General features: G+C 43.0%; 1 protein-coding gene across 1 annotated transcript in view; it reads left to right on the forward strand.

Annotated features, from left to right (window-relative positions):
- TBC1D9 (TBC1 domain family member 9) overlaps positions 1-18267 on the forward strand; it is a 114253-nt gene extending 95986 nt beyond the window's left edge. The window contains exons 16-23 of the mRNA XM_034661737.1: positions 1524-1622; positions 1770-1838; positions 5715-5955; positions 11023-11088; positions 11888-11974; positions 14775-14849; positions 14944-15047; positions 16113-18267. Coding sequence (XP_034517628.1) covers positions 1524-1622; positions 1770-1838; positions 5715-5955; positions 11023-11088; positions 11888-11974; positions 14775-14849; positions 14944-15047; positions 16113-16832 — 1461 coding nt within the window. The 3' untranslated portion in view covers positions 16833-18267. The remainder of the gene's footprint in view (positions 1-1523; positions 1623-1769; positions 1839-5714; positions 5956-11022; positions 11089-11887; positions 11975-14774; positions 14850-14943; positions 15048-16112) is intronic.
- The last annotated feature ends 3457 nt before the right edge of the window (positions 18268-21724 follow it).

Below are 21724 nucleotides of genomic sequence, written 5' to 3' on the forward strand. Positions count from 1 at the left end.
ATCGAACTTTACATCAGAAACCAGGCATGTACTGTATGGTGACTAACATAATATAATTAAAAATTTTTTTTTAAAAAAGCAGTTTATAAGTGTTATATCTTCTATTACTTGGGATGCAGACTAGGTGGTTGTAACAACAGACTCCAAAGTAGAGTTAACAAGATAGAAATTTGTTTGTCTCTCACTTTAGTCCGCTGAGGTGCTTCAGGGCTGGTGTGGCGCTTAGTGACATCAGGGACCCAGGCTTTTACTTATCCACTCTTAAGAAATGTCTTATCCCCCCAGGAAGGAGATAGGGTGTATGTGCTCTGCTCATTGAATGAGCCCTTGTCCGTGAAATTTCTACTCACACCCTGTTAGCCAGAATCTAGTCACCTGGCACAACAAGCCACAGGGGAAGCTGGGAAATGTAGTCTTTTGCTGAGCAGCTGGGTACTCGGCTGAATTTTTGAATTATGTACGTGAAGGGAGAACAGATTGGGAAGACAACTGCCAGTCTGCCAGTTAGGAACGTCTCGCATTTGTCTTGGCTAGATAATGCTACTCCTCATTTCATAATTTCAAACACTAGCATTTGAGTGGTTACTTGCTTTTGGTGAATAGTGACACTACGAATATTCTAGCATAAGTCTTTGGTTAAAAACATATATACTTTTGGAGGGAAATACTTAGGAATGTGTCGTAGGTTATATATCTCTTCAGATTTAGTAGATACTGCAGACCAATTTCCCAAATGGTTGTACCAACTGATACTCTGAGCAGCAGCATATGAGAGTTTTGGTTGTACTGTAACCTTGCCAACACTTGATATTATCTGTCGACCTTTTCTTTATCTTTTTAATGTCTTGAACCATGTCAGACATTGCTTGCATGGGTCAAGCTTCATGCTTTAAGCAGAACTTCTTTGTTTTTCTCTTGCACTGCTAGGAGATGTAAAACTCTGTATATTCCTTCTCAGTCTTCGGATTGAAAGACTCACTTGGCTTTTGAAATTTCATTCAACGAACATTCAGGTAATAGGAGGTATTTTGGAGTTTGGAAAGGTATCTAGCCCATGGTGTCCGCCATCCAGAGACAATGTATGTTTCTGAACCAGTACAAATGCTATCGAACTAGAGAACAGGAACAGGGAGCCTCACACAGTCGTTTCTTCCAACCTCCCAGGCTAACAGTAAGCCTCAGATACTTCCTTTCTTCTTGTAAAGAAAATTCTTCCTTTGAAGCATTTTTTTCTTACAGCCCGGATAGCCTTATTTAACCTTTTCTTCCCTATAAACTGTTGTTGATTTCAACAAGACTAACTTGACTTTGAAATTTAGTACAGTTGTTAAGCATGAGAATTTCCTGTATTTACTTATGGTTATTAAATTGCTTTTAAAATAAATAAAGGTATAGTCTAGGACGCCTGTCATTTCATAAGAAATTTCTTCTGTGTATCCGGATTGTGTCTCCATAAATCTTGCAGACATGGTAATATGTGCTTGAGCAGATCTCTCAGAAATACCGCTGTTGCTCCTTTCTAGAAATTTGGAACCATCCGGGCAGATTTGATTGAGCAGATGAGATTCAAACAGAGACTGAAGGTGATCCAGACCCTGGAGGATACTACAAAACGGAACGTGGTATGTCCTTTGAAAGATAGCGAGAGGCCTTCATTCTCCATAAATTCCTGCTGGACAGACCGAGATGATTTAAAAGAAGAAAATCACAAACTTTCCCAATATAATATCTTTGAGATTGTGAAATTCACTGTGTCTACCTTCTTATAGGTCCGAACAATTGTGACAGAAACTTCCTTTACTATTGATGAGCTAGAAGAACTTTATGCTCTTTTCAAGGTGAGTTTCAAAGCAAATCCATGTACATTCAGGGGAATAAAAGAGTTCCCTTTAATGATTCAGTTTGTTGTAGGTTTTCCTGTTAAGTTGTTAAAGGACAGCGTGAGGATCAACATGCGTAAATATTGAGAGCTGAGAGTATAAAAATGGAATGCTTACTATGAAAAATAAGCATATTCTCCTAACTCATTTAAGCCGATGTTTTAGCTTTGTGGCACTCCATATATTTTAGCTGTTTCCGTGGACTTGACAAAAAGGGGTATTACTTTATAATACTCATTGGAGCGATGGCAATTGAGTTTAAACACTGCCTGAAATTATTGTAAATTGTGATTTTTTTAATATTAAGCTGCATTAAAGCACCCTTAGAGCTTTCCTATATTCAGCTATGTTAAAACACACTGAAAAAGAAATATGTAGCTAGAATAAGAAGAAAGCTGTTCAGCTGTCTAAGGGAAAGCCTGATTGATTAAATTTCTGTGGTTTTCGTTCCATAATTCAGCCCATACCAATCTTAGGTCTGAATGGCAAAACGATGTATTACTAAATAAAGCAAAGTAGAATTTTTTTCTTCTAGAAAAAAATACTTTTGTCTTAACTATCCTTATCAGCCTCATAGGTAAAAATTTGGCAGTGAGCAGGAGAAAACTTTGAAAAGATGTCTTTTATGCTGATACCAATTTTATCCTGATTTCTAATTGGATAGCTTCTTGAATGTAGTGCCTTTTACTGCCAGAGCTAAACATGACTATTTGGAGGACTGCAAAGATAGCAGGAAGCATAAAAAGACAAACAAAGATATGGGTTGAATACTAATAGATCTTAGCATCAGAGGCTGTGATAGCTGGGAATGTTTTTGCTAATATTCCCACCTGCTTGTGAGCTACTGAAGAGCACCACTATTTTATTCCTTCTTGTTTTACTGCTGCCTGCCCTAGGGTCTCTGTCTGGCAGGTGCTCTAAACGCGTGTGTTGAATACATAGGTAAATTAGTGATCACTTACCCATCCAGTATAAGCTCTGCATGTTTCTGATGCGGGTGCACGGCTGGTTAGTGATGCCCTTCGTGCAGGCCAGCAGCGTGGCCCGCAGAGTGGATACCACCCCCTCCCCCCCCAGCCTCCCTTTGGCATTTGATGGTGAAGTCTTTATAATGTGCCAGCCCATCCGTATTTTATCCGCACACCGTAACGACTGCTCAGTGTAAGCTGGTTATCCATAAGAAAGGGTCCCTCTTGGTTTCATAAAGGAAAAATATAATGATCCAGCTTGGATCAAAACAAAAAGATACAAGGATCCAGTTAAGATCCGATTATAAAGGGATGCTGAGGACCAGAAGAAATGTGCTTCATGGGACGGCGTGGAGGTTAGAGCTGGGCTTTGGGGTAAGTGAACAGAAGCGGGAGTAGCAGCCGGAGGCAGCAAGGCTGTGAACAGGTAACGGGAAGGGCAGTGACATTAGAAAGAGGAGGCTGGGGGATGCCCGGGAAAGGAGGACCAGGCTGGTTGTGCGGAAGCCCCAGATGTGGAGATTGCTACAGCCACGGCTTCTTCCCTGGGCACCCTGCGCTCTCTGCTTGGCGCACCAGTCAGGTACCAGGTGTGTCCTGTGGACCCTGAGGATATGCCTGAAGAAAACACGCTATTCTTAGACTCCAAAGCCCTGCCCTAGTTCCCCAAATCTACCCAGCACCCCAAGAAAGAATCTGAGACTCCGCGTCAGGGTTGGGAAGGAGCCTCAAGAGATAACTAGGGAACCGAAGATAAAAACTTCAGTTATGGACTCTCTTTTGAGTCTTCTGAACACTCTAATTGGCGTTAGATCACTTGAACAAACATGTGTTGAGGTATCAGTATGTGTCAGACACTCTGCCAGCCTCTTGAGTCCTTTAAAAAGTTTCCAGGGGGGTTTCTGCAGATACAAAGGAAAGATGCAGTCCTCTCCCAAAGAGCTCATCAACTTGTCACACCACTAAGCCTCCACCTGAAACTAATGTAACATTGTGTGTCAACTGTACTCAAATTAAAAAAAATAAAAAAATAAAAAGTTAAACTTGGAGGGAAAAGGTGGAAAGGCTGCCACCTTGAGGCACGTTTGATGGAAAATGTAGTTCAAGGCCCCTTTGCCCTAGTTTCTCTTGAACTCTAAATGTGTCCTTTGGTCCTTTCTGGATGTCTGGGTCCCTGGTCCCCTACATGATGGAGTGTGGGGGCTTATCAAGGAACGGGCTTGTCTTTGCCCGATGGTTGGGAGCACCATGAAAGGGCCTGGAGCCACATTCAAGCCTGGTTCCAGAACAACTTGAAGGTTTCAGTAGGAGGAAATGCTCTGGGCAACCTTTATCCACTGACATAGCTCAGGTAAAGAGGACCCCTCCTGGGGGCGGATCACCAACACCATCCCACCCACAGACGGCTGCTGGGCATCCCCTTCCAGCTCAATCCTTGCGGCCTCTCTGATCTCAGCCTCTCTGATCTCAGCCTCTCTGATCTCAGCCTCTCTGATCTCAGCCTCTCTGATCTCAGCCTCGGCCAGCCTGCCTCCCTCTGACAGGCGCACTCTGACCTCCCTCTGCAGCCAGGAATGCGCCCCAAAGGCCTGGTGAACTCTGGCCTGCTTCCTTCACTCTCCTGAGACTGCATTGCCGAAAACTGGCTTCTCTCTGCTCTCCACCTCTCCTTCCTCTCTTGCCTACTCCCACTCCTCTCTCTCTTAACTTATTAGCTGTGATTCCCAGTAAACAATTGTGATAGGGATATCTGGGCTTTGCTCCTTTCTAAGTGAGAGCAAAACTGAAGTACTACACACACGACTGACTCCCCCCCTTACACAACTCCCAGGCAAGGGGGAAAGATCTGTTTCGAAAGTGCTTTTTTTTTATTGCAATATTTATACGTTACTGTCGTGAAATACTCAGACAGTACAATAGGGAATAAAGTAAAAATAAAGTCCTTCTTTTCATGCCCCTCCCATCTCTCCCATCTACCATCCAGAGCTAACTGTAAATGGCGGGGGAAGGGTGTCCTTCTGGGCTTTTCTATTACAAGAGTTTTATCTTTGTGGTCTTCCTAGAATGGGTGCATATATCTACCAGAATCAATATGACTTCATGAATAAGAGGCTGCCTGTTTCCAAGGACAGAAACAGGAAGCTTTTTGTTGTTTCCAGCTCTCTATTCTCCTTCCCATAGTGGTTCCTACTCATAATTTTTCTAGAGCTATTTTCAGATGTATGCAGTAAGAAGACCACACGTTTGTAGCTTGAATACTGTGACTATGATATTTATGTCAGTGACCAAGAGGCAAGGGGTTTATGGGCCACTACACTAGGACTTCAGAAACCCCCAGTGTCATCATGCTTCTGCTCTGAGTAACTGGGTGGACGACCTTGTGAGAGCCACTCAGCCTCTGGGCTTTCTCACCCTCACCTAGAAAACAAGGTGGTCAGATCACTTATATGACAGAGCCTTTTCAGGTTAACATTCTGTTTAATTTTTTTAAATGAAAAGTTTTGTTTATTTTCACAGGAGTTATTTTTTTAAATGCTTGTGAGTGTGTGTGTGAGGGAGAAAGAACATGGGGGTACGGGAGGGATGTTGGGGGGGTACTTTCTTCATCTGCCTCCAGGAATCGAACTGGACCTTTCACGCCACATGTTAAGCTGCAGGGGTGGTTACTGTGCAGTTAGTGGGTGGTCAGTGGAGGTCTGTGTAGAACAAGGAGAAGACTGGGAGCCCTGAGACCAGAGCACTGCCCCAGGAGATGTACACGGGTTGACCAAAAGCCTTTTTCCAAACGTCAGGCAGGGCCCTTTTCTTCCTGGTATTTGCTGTGAGGTCGCCTCCCCAGTAACCCTCCTGTTCTCTCCTTTTCCAGGCAGAGCATCTCACCAGCTGCTACTGGGGCGGGAGCAGCAATGCGCCGGACCGGCACGACCCCAGCCTGCCTTACCTGGACCAGTATCGCATCGACTTTGAGCAGTTCAAGGGGGTGTTTGCTCTCCTCTTTCCCTGGGCCTGTGGGACTCACTCGGAAGTGCTGGCCTCCCGCTTGTTCCAGTTATTAGATGAAAACGGAGATTCTCTGATAAACTTCCGAGAGTTTGTCTCCGGGCTAAGTAAGCGTGTGATGTTATGACAACTTTGGAGGGGACAATGCCCCGCTCCTGGTGGTCCTCAGTGCTGCCCTCAGGGCCTCAGCCCCACTCTGCCTCCCAAGATTGGGTGTAGAGGGCAGGGGAGCACATTTCAAGGTCTGCAGGCTGCTGGTGACATTTGTTTTTAGCGAATGGATCTACTGTATGAGTAAAGCATTTTCTTCTATGTTAGTTAGTTCTCAGCAGTAGTTAAAATACATTATCAGAGAATTTGCAAGACAATAAAATACCAACTTAAACACTGAAACCACAGACTATGATAACTTTATAAGACAAAAAGAAATATTTGGGTGGATTATTTTTCTTTGACAAAAACTGTATTATATTTCATAAAATTTTATAAAAACATTTCATAATGTTTTTAATAGAGGGCTAAAGAAACCACAACAGCTCTGCAGTCTAAATGGAGGTCTTTTCTCTCCCTTTTGCTTGGAGGAAGGACCGTCATGAGCAAGAACACCCACATCTCACAAGCAGCACACAGTTTCTGCCGGTCAGCCTCACTGACCGTGGTTCTGTGTTAGCAGGACTGCCCTCTGTTCTTTTGAACTCTTGTTCTGCGTGTTGTTCAGCAGAAAAGCTACAGGCTGGTAGAGGTTGGCCCACCAGATAGGAGGTTCTGGTTGTAGCAGGCATTATGTCAGGCTGCCAGAACGAGAGAAAAAGGGAAAAAAAGTTGATTCTAATTGTGCCACTTTGTGACCTTGGCCATGTACTTTAAAACGACATGCCTAGGAAAGATGAAGGGGTCAGGCATGGAGCCAATGATGATTCCAAAAAGTGCTCTAAATCTTTAAGAATAATGACTAGAAGGCTTAAAGGCCAGAGGAAATGGATGGTTTTTAAAAAGGCAAAGGGGTATAGATGAGATGCTCTTAGGAAGGAAAGAATTATTTATATAAAGCACTCACGTGTATGCTTAAAGGGGGAGGGGGACATGGAAGAACTAGCCCTTTTTTTTAAGATTTTATTTAGAGAGGGGCGCCTGGGTGGCACAGCGGTTAAGCGTCTGCCTTCAGCTCAGGGCGTGATCCCGGCATTATGGGATCGAGCCCCACATCAGGCTCCTCCGCTATGAGCCTGCTTCTTCCTCTCCCACTCCCCCTGCTTATGTTCCCTCTCTCGCTGGCCGTCTCTATCTCTGTCAAATAAATAAATAAAATCTTTAAAAAAAATTTTTATTTAGAGAGAGAGAGCATGAGCAAAGGAGGAGAGGGAGAAGCAGGCTCCCCACTGAGCAGGGAGCCCGATGTGGGACTCGATGTCAGGACCCCAAGATCGTGACCTGAGCCAAAGGCAGCCACTTAACCCACTGAGCCACCTAGGCAGCCCAGAACTAGCCTTTTTTAAGTGTAGACGCTGTTTGGATGCTTTAGAATTTGTACTTGATCACAGGATCCCAACAGCAGCCTTCTGAGGGGATCCTGATGAGATGCAGCATTTACTGTGCTCCGGGCACAGCCCCAATGCTAAATGTACCTTTAATCTGCCCAAGGTTGGAGTTTGACTCCAGGCACTGCAGGGGCGCAGTTTGTGCTGTTGCTATTATGCTTTATTACCCACCTGCTTACTGTTATCATCCCATCCCCGTTGTCAGTTAAAGAGACGAAAGCTCCAAAAAGTTAAATAACTTGCTGGGATATTAGTTTTTAGTGAGTCAGTACTTAATCTGTCATTGAACTGAACTGTACAGTTAGTCCTGCTGGGCCCGGGACTCACACAAGGGCTGTCAGTCTTGATGGCTCACCCTTATCTCTCTAGTCTGTGTTGACGACAGCAAGCAGGGTATTTTTTAGGGAAGGAGGAGCCATCAACTTTTAATTACACAAGTAACACGTAAGTACCTTCCACTTTTTAAAAAAAGTGAAACAATCCAGGGCCAAAGACCCCTTGGACCCTCTTCCAGTCTTTTCTACTCCAAGGTAAACTACTTATTACCAGATTGGTAGCTATCAAAAGGAGATTTTTAAAAATTATCTTTGGACATGGATAAGGAAGAGGAAAAAGAGACCGTTCTGCATGTAGAAAGTGATAGAAATCAATATAAATATTTAATTTACTTAAGTTCGGTGACTCCAGTAAGAAAATACTCTTTAAAATCTTCAAGAAAGGAAAGAGAAGCTTGCAGTCCGGGATAGTGAAAACACTGGAAAAGAGTATTCAGGCTTCTCAAAATGCAATCGAGTTCCTGAGCAAAGTAAGCCTCGCCCCAGATACTGGGAAAATGCTCAGAGCTGTTGTTAGTTATGTGGGTCAATTATAGTTACGGAGACAGACAGAAAAGAGAAATTCTGTTCAGTCTTTAAAAACTAAAAGATGAATTCTGGAAAAGATGGATTAGTAATTTTAGTGCCAGTCCCCAGAATGTTCCCTCAAGAAATTCATGAACAGATGGTCTATATGGAATTAGAAATGAAGGATTCCTATCAGAAGCCACAGATGAGCTGTATCTCCTTTTCCAGTCGTGTTGCTGAAAGGCAGTCTCTAAATATGTCATAGATGTCATGATGCAGCTGGTCATTTGACAGATAGCTCGTTATAAATGGAAAAGGCAGGAGTATGTAAAAGTTGGTGATTGGGTGACTGGCTGAACACTGCCCCCCAGGTGGGATGGTTAATGAGTCAGTTTCAACTGAGTTCTCTAGTACCTTGGGCTTGATATTTAACCTCTGATCTTTCTTCATTTGCAAATGAGTTACTGTCAGGATTGAATGAAATACTTCCAGTAGAGTTACTGGAACAGTGCGTGACTTAGAAAGGGTTAGTTGTTATTGTTACTATGATTACTCTTCATCTCTCTCTACTGAACTCAGTCGGCAACTGAAGCCACAGAAAAAGAAGGCCAAATTAAAACTTGTTTAAAAAAAAAAAAAGTATTGCTCACCAAATTTTCCAACTAAAGTCCAATGTCTGATATTTTGAATATTGGGGATCTGAAAGAATGAGTTTCTATGTGAAGTTGACTCAATAAAGGCCAACCCTGGTAGTTTTATAACTGGAAAAAAAGAGAGAGAGAGAGAGGAGGCCTACTCCCCCAATGTGTGGGCTACACGAAGCTTGAGAGAGAGAGCCAATACATTGAATGACAAAAATGAGATTAAAAAAAAATAGGACTGGAGGAAATGATTGGCAACAACAAATTGGTAAGAATAAACCAGAAATCCTAAATTTTAAGAAATGATTATGAAAACAAAAACAAAAAACAGGGGCACCTGGCTGGCTCAATTGGTGGAGTGTGCAACTCGTGATCTCGGGGTTGTGAGTTTGAGCCGCATGTTGGGTATAGAGATTACTTAAAAATATGCTAGCGTTTTTACATATGGTATGGTGGATTTAAGCATGGGATCTAGGGTCAGACAAATCTCAATACAAATCTTGGGCTTGCCACTTACTAGTCTATGACCTTGAATGCAGTACTTACTAACAATAAGCTCAACTTTCCTCATCTGTAAAATTGAGATAATATTTATCTCCATCTCATAGAATTATTGTGCGAGGAAAGTGAACTACACATGTTAAATAGTTAGCATGGGACTTAACACAAAGCAAGGAATTAATAAATGTCCTTATTTTCATGATGAGTATTAGTTGTTGTGCAAACATCTTGGGGTTTAGTTAACCATGTGGTCAGTATGAAACTCCAGAGTGAAAGAGTATAAAAAATTGAACACAGACTCAGTCTGCATTAGAAGAGTCGAGAATAGCTAGCTCCACTATTCTCTGAAGTGGACAAGAGGCTTCTGGAACTCTTCTTCCACAGAGATGATATTGATTGACAAGTTGACACATCAGGTAGATGTGCATAAAAGTAGGGAAGAGTTTACAAACTATGTCACATGAGAAAGTGGAAAATAGATAAACTTGCCTTGAAAAGATAAGCTTGAGGGAGACAGCTGCGTTATCCTCAAAATCTGAAGGTTTGTGGTATTGAGGCAACAGAAATATTCTGTTTGCCTTTAAAGAGTAGAATAAGGGAAAGAGCAGTTCTCAACCTTTTTTTGAGTTATGGACTCTTGGAGATCTAATAAGGACTATGGATATTTTCTCCCCCACAAAAAGACATATGGACATAGAGACAATAATTTTACATTTTAGGGGCTTCATGGACTTTCTGAAGTTGAGATTGCAGGTTAGGGATCCTAAGACAGAAAGAAAAACTGCAGAATTTTCAGTATTTAAGAATACGTCAGTGGAATGAAATGCCTCTGGTGGTGACGATCTCCGGGTCTCTGAGAGTGTTCAAGCAGGTGCTAGACTCCTGTCTTTCATGGATCACGGGAGATGCCTACATTTAGTGGGACATCAGACAAGACAACCCCCAATGTTCCTGCTAACCCAGATTCTGTGATTCCTCTTTTCCCAAAGCTGATTAATCTTCAACTAGGTGCTCTAAGACTAGATATTTACAGAGGATTTTCTGATTCCTGAAATAAATAGGGACTTTAAAGGAAGAAGTAACAGAGTTCTTTTGATTGAAGTGATGGTGATTTAGTGGCAGATAGATTAGGATGAATTAAACTGAAGAAACATTTAGGAGACCCCCAAAACAATTAAACGGGATTTCTACAATGAGTAATTGGAAGCAATCTCAAACATATTTTGAGATTATTTCTGAATTCCATTAGAGTGCTGAGACCCAGTCATGATTTTTCTTATTAATAACGCATTTATTATGTGCCAGGCACTTTTCTAAGCATTTTATATGTGTTCGCACACTTAATTCTCACATTCCTTTGATCCTGATGTCAAGATCACTGGTAGAATCTTCTATGTATCATCCGGCCTTATACAGGGGAAACAGAGATACAGAGAGGTTAACTCTCTGAAGGGCATATAGTAAGTACAAAGGATTTGAAACCAAGCATCCTGGTTCCAGAGCTCTTAGCCCAAATATGTGCTGGCCAGACCTTTTGTCACCCAGTATCTTGATTTCAGTTTGCAAAAAGTAGACTTTTTGGGAGAATGCTAAGCCCACAGGTGTTGGTACCACACACAATACATGTCACATTGGTACTTATGTGATTCTAGGTGCTGCATGCCACGGGGACCTAACAGAGAAACTCAAACTCCTGTACAAAATGCATGTCTTGCCTGGTAAGTGAGCTACACGAGGAGCCCATGTATCTGTAGCTATGACCTGGTGTGTGTGTGTGTGTGTGTCTGTGTGTGTGTGTATACAAAATCACTGGTCACTAAGGGTGATCTGAATAGTAATTACCTACATCGGTTCCTGAATCAGTAAGTGCTTGAATTCATGGTCATTTACCTGTCCGAGGTATGAGTTGTAATAGGAAAGAGCAGACTTCTGCAAGAGAGAGAACAAATAGCATTTGGTAACTCATGGGATACAAAGGTTGTAAAAGAGAAAAGAGGGTAGGTCCCTGAGACTTTGAGTTAAGAAGGAATCGTTTTAACACTGATAGAAACAAGTGGGAAAGATGGAGAGGTTTTGAGCTCAGGTTTTAAAAAGGTTGGCCTGTAGCTGGGATATATCTAGCAAACACTTAAAAAAAATATATGAGGAATTAGCATTAAGGATAGAAATAGGGTAGAACTGTAGATCTGAGAATTATCTTTAATTGCATACGGTTTCCTAAAAGTTGGTTTGCAAAGCATTTCACAAAATTTGGGAAAATCTCATAAAAAGGAGATATAAACGGACACTTTGTTGTGAGATTGTTAAAAAGGAAGATGGTGTGAAAAATGGAGTGAGCCCCCCTCCCCGCCCGTCATAAGGCTTTAGAGGCCTTCAGGGCCCCCAGTGATGTGCCCCACTCCACCTTCGTAACGTCAGCTCTCACCCTCTCCCTTGTCACTGCTTTAACAGCTAACGCACGCTTTCATTGAGGCTCCGTTCTGCCAATCTGAGAATTACCTCTCCTCCTCTCTCTAGAGCCATCTTCTGATCAAGACGAGCCAGATTCTGCTTTTGAAGCAACTCAGTACTTCTTTGAAGATATCACCCCAGAATGCACACATGGTAAGCGACTTTCTTCGCCAGGGGTACTGTGTTTCTTTTCTACAGAGCCCCCTGTCACTGGAAAAAGTTGTCTCCTAAGCTAGTCAGTCAGAGAAGTATACCAATCCAGTTGCCTAATATGTTACTTTCTTTTCACATTTCTGAAGTCGGGCAACCAACTATTGGGGAGCGGGTACTTGGCCCACGGAAGGGACCACGTACACCGTGTCCCCCTGGCTTAGGGAAAACATGGCCCAAAGAGCTGTATATTTTGCTCCTCTCTCCCTGCTGTAGTCAGGCTCCTTAAGAACATCATCCTGTTATTATGCTGCTCTCCAGAATCAGGACATGTCTGCCAGAAAGAGTTCTCTTGTATCTGTCTTTGCTCTGTAACAGCCGTCAGCAGACTTCAGCCCGTGGGCCAAATGTGGTCCGTGGTCCGTTTGCACAGCCTGTGAACCAAGAATGGCTTTTCCATTTTTAAATGGTTTTTAGAAATCAGAAGTATAATAATATTTCATGAGGGGAAAATTATATGAAATTTAAACTTCAGCGCCTAGAAATAGTTTTATTGGCATACAGCCCAGCTGCTCATTTATGTTTTGCCTCTGGCTACTTCGTCCTGCAGGGGTAGAACTGAGTAGTTGAGACAGAGACAATATGGCCTGCAAAGCCTAAAATATTTACTCTCTGGCCCTTTACAAAACAACCGTGCTGACTTCTGCTTCCTGTAGTTGTTAGATGGACACAGACTTGATTCCACTCATTGGATACGTCTGCAAATCTGTAGATCGGCACGTACTGTTTACTTGGGCCTATCTCAGCAGCATCTCTCAGCGTCCCCCTGCGGCCAGTTATTTACCTTCTCATTGATCATCAGTGAAGCTTCATGACCTCACCCAAGTCCAAAAGTAAATGTGGTTGCTCCTGGGTCCTTTAGCCTCTTAACTTGCCATCCCAAAATTAGCACAGTTTAGACCAGCTTTTATTATTATTATTATTATTATTATTGGAGTATAATTAACATACAGTGTTGTATTGGTTTCAGCTGCACAGCATGATTCAGCAATTCTGTACATTACTCAGTGCTCATCACAATAAGTGTAGTCACCATCTGTCATCAAACTGTGTTATTATGATTGAGTAGAAAGGGGTGAACCAGATCTAGTCTTCTTCTTATTGGCAATACGAGTTGAGGGTAGGATCTGTGGACAGAATGCTACTCTGCTATTCTGTATATTGTTACCCAGGTGACCTCACGTAGGTCTGGGTATTTCTGTCTCAGTTTCCTTCTGGGGAAAATGGAGATGATAGCTGTCCTCTTGGGTGTAGTGTGGATTTAAGGAGATAATGTAAGAAGGCTTTTCGCATAGTGTCTTAGTATGTCCTATAATACTCTTAACTTTGTTAGCAGTAGTATTTTGGCTGCAAAATGTGAGCCCTGTCTTTCTTAAATACTCACTTCAGAAAAGGGTCCACCTGTTTCAGAATGCTTCAGCAATGCTCACTTGCCAATAGTATTTAATAATCATCAAAATTTGCTTTTTTAAAAATGTTTTTCTAACTCCAAAATCACTATTGCTTTGTGTTGAAATTCTTAAAATATAATATATAAAATATTAAGATAATCTTAAAATTTTATAATACAAAGATAACAGTATCTTGAAATATTTCTTTTCTGTCATCTTTATTCATATAACTTGTAATTATAATAATACATATGTATGTACATAAACCTGGGGCCAAACTGCCTATACAGTGTTGTATCCTACTTTTCTCATTTAAAATCTAGTGAGCATGTTACCATGTCATGAAGCGTTCTCTGAAAACATGGTTTTTAAATGGCTGTATTATATCTATTGCACGAACTCACCATCTATTAAATATTTTTTAGTATCTACTAGTTTCCTAAATCATTTTCAACTATTAAGAGGAGAAGAACTTCTTGGTGACATATAGTACACTGATCTCGCTCTGTCTAAAAAAGCTGCTGAGATTAACCTGATGCTGAATTCAGCAAAGGTCCCATATCGGGCAAACTGGCCACCGTTTGGATGATTGGAGAACTGCTAGGATGTATTCTGACAGCTGAAAGACTGAATGGGAATGGGGGTGGGGGGGTATATGCCTCTCCTTTTCGAAGTCCTTATGTGCCCTGTGATGCCTGTCTTAAGAAGAAAAAGGAAAACAGTTATAAGTGGTTTCCTTGAAAGTTATATCTTTGAAATACCAGATTATGAGTGTAAGGAATTTTGTAGGATTTTTTTGTTTTCCTTTTTATCAACATAGATTTTTTTTTTTTTTAAAGTTCTTGATCTTCTGCAGCGCCTGGCAGAAAACTGGTCTCATGTGTACAAAGTTAAGATGATGTAACAGTGAGGGTAGGGAAATCAACATTCACTGGGCCAACACCACCATTTTTTAAGTACGGAAGACTACATGACATCGTTCCTTTAATTCCTAATTCTACACTGAACCCCAGTTGCGAAAAATAATTTGGGGGAAACCATTACTGAAAAATAGGGCTATCAGATAAAATATGGAACACGTAGTAAAAGCTAAGTTTGAGATACTTAAAAAATCATTTGTTCAGCCTATGTTCCATGTGATATTTAAGACTCACTTATACTAAAGCGTTATTGGTTATTAATCTCAAATTCAAATTTAACGCCATGTCCTGGGTTTTGGTTTTGGTTTGGTTTTGTTTGTTTTGCTGAATCAGGCAATCTGACCTAGAGGTTTTTCTATTCGCTACAACTGCTGAATCTCTGGGTTTATTATATAATCTTGTGCTCTTTTCCTTGTGAATATCTCTTGGCAGTGGTTGGGTTGGATAGCAGGAGGAAGCACGGAGCAGATGACGGTTTCGTTACAGTGAGTCTGCAGCCAGACAGAGGTAGGGATGCCCTCCTTGGCTTGTTTACCTTAGTGCTGGGGGGACACTTGTTTCTTGACCTTGGAATACTTACTTCTTGACACTTGGGTTTTAGGGAAGAGGGCAAATTCTCAAGAAAATCGTAATTATCTGAGACTCTGGACTCCAGAAAATAAATCTAAATCAAAGAACGCAAAGGATTTACCCAAATTGAATCAGGTAAGTGTTTAACATTTCAGTTTATTCATTGCGAACCTTGGTGCTCTGTTTTCTAGTCATAGAAAAATGTAGCATAAGTACCCCTCAAAGATAATGGCAACTCGGGATGTTAGGATCTGTTTGGATCTGTCTTGGGCATGGTTTTGTGCATCAGAAATAGGCTCAGTCGTGAGAAGGTGACCCCTTCAGAGAAATGTGAATCACACAAGATTCCATTTTGAGACTACAAGCACTCTCATTTCAGTTATTAAAAATACCCTCAGATACTCAAAAGACAAGCTCATGCTGATTTCAGATCACTGTGCTCGGCTATAAAGATATCTAACACATTTTCTCCTTAAGAAGCTGAAATGTCATGAGGCAGATAAAACAGTATAAATAATTGTAACACAAGATGACGATGCTGGGTTTCCTGACGGGGAGCAGATAAGTCACGTGGGTGGGGGCTCATGTCATGGGAGAGGGGACTGGAGCTCACCTTGGGCTGTATACCGAAGTGTGTAGAGGTGAAATGAGGTGAGGCCTGGGAATTTACTTATGATACTTGAACAAAGAATAAAAGAGTTAATGGAGCAACTGTCTGACAGTCATTTCTGACTCTAGGTGACAGGTACATGAAGGCTCATTATTTCATTCTTTCTACTTTTATGGATGTTGAAAATTTTTCAAATTAAAAGAATGGAAACATGAGTAAAGAGACTTTAAGCAACACGTCAATTCATCCGACATCTAGGACTTTTTCCAGAGTCTTTCAGGAGCCCTAATATTTTTTTTTTAAGTTTTTATTTATTTTATTTGACAGAGAGAACAAGCAGGGGGGATGGCAGACAGAGGGAGAGAGAGAAGCAGACTCCCCACTGAGCAGGGAGCCCGATGCAGGACTGGATCCCAATCCCGGGACCCTGGGGTCATGACCTAAGCCGAAGGCAGATGCTTAACTGACTGGGCCACCCAGGCGCCCCCAGGAGCCCTGATATTAAATAGCTTTCCAATCCGCTTCAGTCCTGCCTCTGTGCTTCCCATGAGATGGTCACGTCCTTTGTGTTTTTCCGATTCACTTCTCAGGGGCAGTTTATCGAGCTGTGTAAGACCATGTATAACATGTTCAGCGAAGACCCCAACGAGCAGGAGCTGTACCACGCCACGGCTGCGGTGACCAGCCTCCTGCTGGAGATCGGGGAAGTCGGCAAGCTCTTCGTCAGCCAGCCTGCAAAGGAGGGCGGCAGCGGGGGCAGCGGGCCCACCTGCACCTCCGGCATCCCAGGCGTGCTCTTCCCCAAGAAAGGGCCCAGCCAGCCTTACGTGGTGGAGTCTGTTGAACCCCTCCCGGCCAGCTTGACAGTGGAGGAGGAGCACTCCCTGGGAGGACAGATGGAGGACATTAAGCTGGAGGACTCCTCCCCCCGGGACAACGGGGCCTGCTCCTCCATGCTGATTTCCGACGACGACACCAAGGACGACAGCTCCATGTCCTCGTACTCGGTGCTGAGTGCCGGCTCCCACGAGGAGGACAAGCTGCACTGCGAGGACATTGGGGAGGACACAGTCCTAGTGCGCAGCGACCAGGGCACGGGGGCACTGCCCCGGAGCACCAGCCTGGACCGGGACTGGGCCATCACCTTCGAGCAGTTCCTGGCCTCCCTCCTGACTGAGCCGGCGCTGGTGAAGTACTTTGACAAGCCCGTGTGCATGATGGCCAGAATCACCAGTGCAAAAAACATCCGGATGCTGGGCAAGCCCCTCACCTCGGCCAGTGACTATGAGATCTCGGCCCTGTCAGGCTGACACCTGCACCTTCACTGGGGATGGGGACACGGGAGGGAGGGGAAGGATTTTTTTGTTTTGTTTTGTTTGTTTGTTTGTTTTTTAATGTTCCATGTTGGGGTTTCTTTCTTCCCTTTAAATTAAATATTTATTAGTACCCAGGTTGAAGCCTAGTGTTTTCATAATATAATACAATGAAAACTGTTGGAGAAATATTTAAACACCTCGACGTAGGTACAGTACACTGTCTTGGGGGGAGGGGGATTTACCAGAATACAGTTTGTTCAGTGAATTCCAAAAAAAGATGAATCTGTCCGTGGTACGTGTGTATTTTAACTTCTTAATCTTGCTGTTGAGCTGTAGCCATGGTTTAAAAAACAGTGCTCTTTAATGCTAAATAAGGCAACAGCCATTTGTGTATTTGGGCTTTCTAAATGAAAGTAGACCCGTAAGGAAAATGAAATGCCACGAACACAAGAATGTTCCCAAAAGGAACTGTCAGCCGAGGGAAATCCTATACCATCTTAGGGAGCATTCAAAATATTTTTTAAGATTTGAAATATATTTCATAAAAGTCCTCTATTCAAAAATCATATTCAACAGATGTTTCCTTTCAAGCAGAAAACATTTGAGGTTCTAAACAATTATGAACATGTAAATGATTTTTACATGATGCCAGAATCATACCTTGTATTTGATGAATCTGGACCAATACCAGACTGATTTTGCATTAGAAAACCATTCTGATTATTTAAGTCAGCTGACCAGAATTCAGGGAAAATGAACAGTCTTTTGTTACAGAGAATCTGAAAATGGCAACAAAGATGACAGAGGGCTCAGGATTTTTTTTTTTTTTCTGGAAAGAGTAAAAGTACTGATGCTTCTGATATGGATCTTCAGCCTCTTGTTACTCATTGCAAATAAAGCAAAAACTAAAACAATAAACTTTACCATTTCTATATTCTACATAGATTCAAGAAATTATACCATGTATAGCCTATGATCATCTTTCCAGTTAAATCAATGTAAAGTAGAGATTGTGTAAACTTAAAAAAAAAAAATCTGCAAGATAACATACCTGAATGTTTTAAAGCAGAACTTGTCACTTTATTAAAAGAATAGTATGCTCTATCTATTTCCTAATGGATGTGGAAAAGAAGACTAGCGCACCTGCACTTTGGATTCTTGCTTTTTTTTACATTTTATTACTGCTACAGTTTTGCCTTTTACAGATGTTGAAGGTTTTCTCTCCTTGTTGAATCATCATCATGGTCACATTTTCTTTGCTTCTTCACAATGTTCTTTCAACACATTCCTTTATGATGCATTGTGTTTTTATTTTAGCTCTTGCTGCTGTTTTTTATTTCATTTACAGAATGATTTTTAAACTGTCCAATGAAGTAGTGTTAACCTCAAGTAGGACAAATGTGAACAAATAAAATACATCAGATATTCAGATGCGGCTTTTACCTCGGTGTGTGAGTTCCCGCCTAAGGCAATGACGTGCCTCTTCCGACAACTCTGGGGAGGGGGGATTCTCTCTGGGCAGCGCTTACAGGCAAATATTTTGAGATAAGAAATACGATATGTAGTGATGTGCGTGCGAATGGGTGTATTTGAAATAAGGAAGAGAATGCTTATCAGTTATCTAATTATTTAACTTACCCTGCAGGAGCGATAAAAGCATGAAAATCCCTCTGTTTCATCCTTATTAATACACTGTAGTACCATTTGGTTTGTATCTAGTTGAGTAGTCATTCATTTCATTTAACTTTAAGACAGTTACACATCATTCCATCACTGGTTTCTATCTTGCTGGGGCGCCTGGGTGGCTCAGTCGGTTGGGCGTCTGCCTTCGGCTTGGGTCATGATCCTGGAGCCCTGGGATCGAGCCCCATGTCGGGCTCCCTGCTTGGCGGGGAGTCTGCTTCTCTCTCTCACTCACTCATTCTCTCAAATAAAATCTAAAAAAAGATGAAAAGAACTATAAAATCTGATACTCTTGCTCACCTCTACCTTGCCAAAATCAAAGATGGATGGTGGGGGCGGGGGAGAATAAGCATGTGTTTAAGTGTGTTGCCCCAGATAAACAAGAGGGGTCAGAATTTCCCATGATCGCTGAGCGGGCTTTGAACACTGTGTCTCTGAGAGCAGAGGTCTGTGTGGATGCCGGGCTGTGCTACTGGCTTCCTCCGTTCAGACACCCCACAGTGCAACACCACAGGAACATACTTACTGCCTACTGGCCGTGTTTAGTCCGTCGGCTTCTCTAGGCTGCATGCGGAGGAGCCCCGAGCCTTTGAGTTGGTTATTTACAGCTTAGCCCATGAGACAAATAGGCCTGTCAGCTCATCTTCCTCAGCCTCCAGAAGGCAGGCAGAGCATTTTCTGAAAAAAGATTCAAGTTCCTGGCTTGTTTGTAATGGTTGTGTTGTGTCTTTTTAGTATCTCCACGGATTATTCTATTTCAATTGATTGTGATTTACTATCTCTGAGTGGTCCCTTTTGATCTAGCTCTGTGATGATTAGATTCCCGGGCTAATAAACATTACACCCTCCAGACGGTTCTCTTGTGTCTGCCCTCATGGACTTGACCTGGCATCCCAGTGAGCTCTTCGCTACAGAGTGCTGGGCCTTGGCCTCGGCGGGGCTTTTACCCATGAAAACTCAAAAGCAAAAGCTACCGCCAGGAGGAAGGAAGGAACCATCTGGAGCCTGGATGCTAGGGAAACCACAGATCTAGCCTCGTTCCATCCAGCGTCACTTCCAGTCCGATTCTGGATACGGGGGGGACAGCCACGTGGAAGTCCCACAAAGGGAGCTACGGGCAGTGAGAAGGCCAACAGTGTGCTCACCTCCCTCCCAGGTACGCGGTCTGGGAGCCCGGGCAGCCAGCCAGAGAGCAGCTCACAGTATGTCCTTGTCACAGCAGGACTCACTTTTCTGTCCCCACAGATTCGCCGGCAGCCTCCCAGTCTTGGGCTGGTCTTGGGGGCCTAAGCGTAGAGCTGTTTCAGTTCTTGACTCTAACAGAGTGAGAGTTGAGGGAGGGGTTAAAATCGCACACGTGGCTCACAGATTTTGACAGCATGACAGAGGATGCTGTAACTACTCAAACTAGCCAGTGCGGAAAATGTAAACTGTAATACTTTGTACACTCAACGTTCCTCTCCTCTTAGGATACGGACCAGTGCTGAGAAATCAGTCTCTGGGTAGACAGGCAGTGACAGATCATAACCATTCCTACGTGCTTGTTTATTTTTCTGTAGGAAGTTGGGATGGGACGGGAACATGATTACAGTGAAGTTTTAGAAAGATCCTATACCAGCAGCATAGAAGAGTCACTAGAGGGTATGAAGGGAGACTAGAGGCGGAAAAATGACATGGCCACAGTCCTGCAGTCTTTGTCCTTTCAGACACTTGCCGCAAACATTGACGCGCACTAGGAAAGGGTGGCATCATGAACTTACAGACTTGATCATTTTCTTTCTTGCTTGCCAGTGATTGGAGGAGAAATTCTATCATCCTCAGCCTGACCTATAGCCAAGGGGCTATTTTGAATGGCTGCCTTCCAGTTATTAAGAGAAACAGACCCAGTTAAGGAAAGTTGCATTGGAGTTGCCAGGGTCAGGGACTATAAATCGCTACGTAGCCTTTCATCAGAGCATCAGCCTCTGAGTCCCCCTTCTGGGTCACGCTTTGAGGCATGAAGGTTGACCATCAGATATTGTGCAAAGGTGTCAAGAAAAGTCAAGCTGCTGAGAGCCTGCTGGATCTGCCACAGACTGAGCATGCTCTGTTCTTTAAGTACAAGGCGATAGAGCTTCTCGTGCCATGTGGCACGCAGTGGGATTGCCACTTTTGTTTAAGGATAACCTATTTTTAAAAAGTATAGTTCCGAGTGATGTCTCTGGGGAGGGGCTGCTCGGAATGTGTATCCTTCGCTGCCCATCCCAGGAGAAGGCACTTCTCTTACAGCGTCCACTTCTCACTCGAGAAGAGTAGCAGTTGCTGTGGTCAGTACCGAGCATCTCCCACTGTTTTCTGGAAATAGGACTCTTTACATAATGTTTAGGGCCCTGTGCCTTTTGTAGAACATATCCTTGACAGCCTAGTCCTTTAAAAGGAAAGCTTAGGGAGCCAGACAAAGGAATTGACGGGCACAGCGTGAGCATAGAAGGCCAGGACCAGGATTCTCTACCTGTGGGCTTTGTTAATGCGCCTGGCTGCCAGGAGGTAGGTCTGCACAGCAGCTGGAAGCAGCTAGAAGCACCCGGCTGAGGGCGAAGCTACAGCTTCCTGGATTCACAACTGCTTCCTCTTCTATCCCTTCACAGAGAGGCCAGAACTCTACAAGCCGACATCCTGTGGCTCTTCTTAGAATCCTTCAAGGGCAGGTATCAGCTAGACTGATGCCACATGGCTGGGACTGGACTGAAGATAATCTTTTGAGCGCTAAAATAGGTTGGCGAATTTACTTATTTCATGATTATCGCCCACCTCCTATGTGCCAGATACTGCTTTAGACACCCGGGGTACAGCAGCGAATGACACAGATCAAAAAATCCCTGTACTTAGGAGAAATTCACACTCTGATAAGGGAAACAGACAGTAAGCAAGATAAACGCCACATACACACTCTCGTTACTGATTTATCAACTGCATTGCAGCCCCAAACATCATGAAAGAGTAGTGCAATCTTCCACCTCTATTTTTTTCATTTCCAATCTGACTTCACTTTTGTATGACCTGGGGATTCACCACTGACTGAAGCTGCTTCTGCTGAGGGCACGAAATTCCTGAAACCCAAAGATGTTCCCTGGTTCTTAATGTACTTCCTGTCTCTGTGACATTTAGATCTGTTGACATTCCCACATTAAAATTCCCTCCCCCCTTCCTGGTCTCTGTGAAAC

The sequence above is a fragment of the Ailuropoda melanoleuca genome, chromosome 5, assembly GCF_002007445.2.
Source record: "Ailuropoda melanoleuca isolate Jingjing chromosome 5, ASM200744v2, whole genome shotgun sequence".
Taxonomy (NCBI): Eukaryota; Metazoa; Chordata; class Mammalia; order Carnivora; family Ursidae; genus Ailuropoda; species Ailuropoda melanoleuca.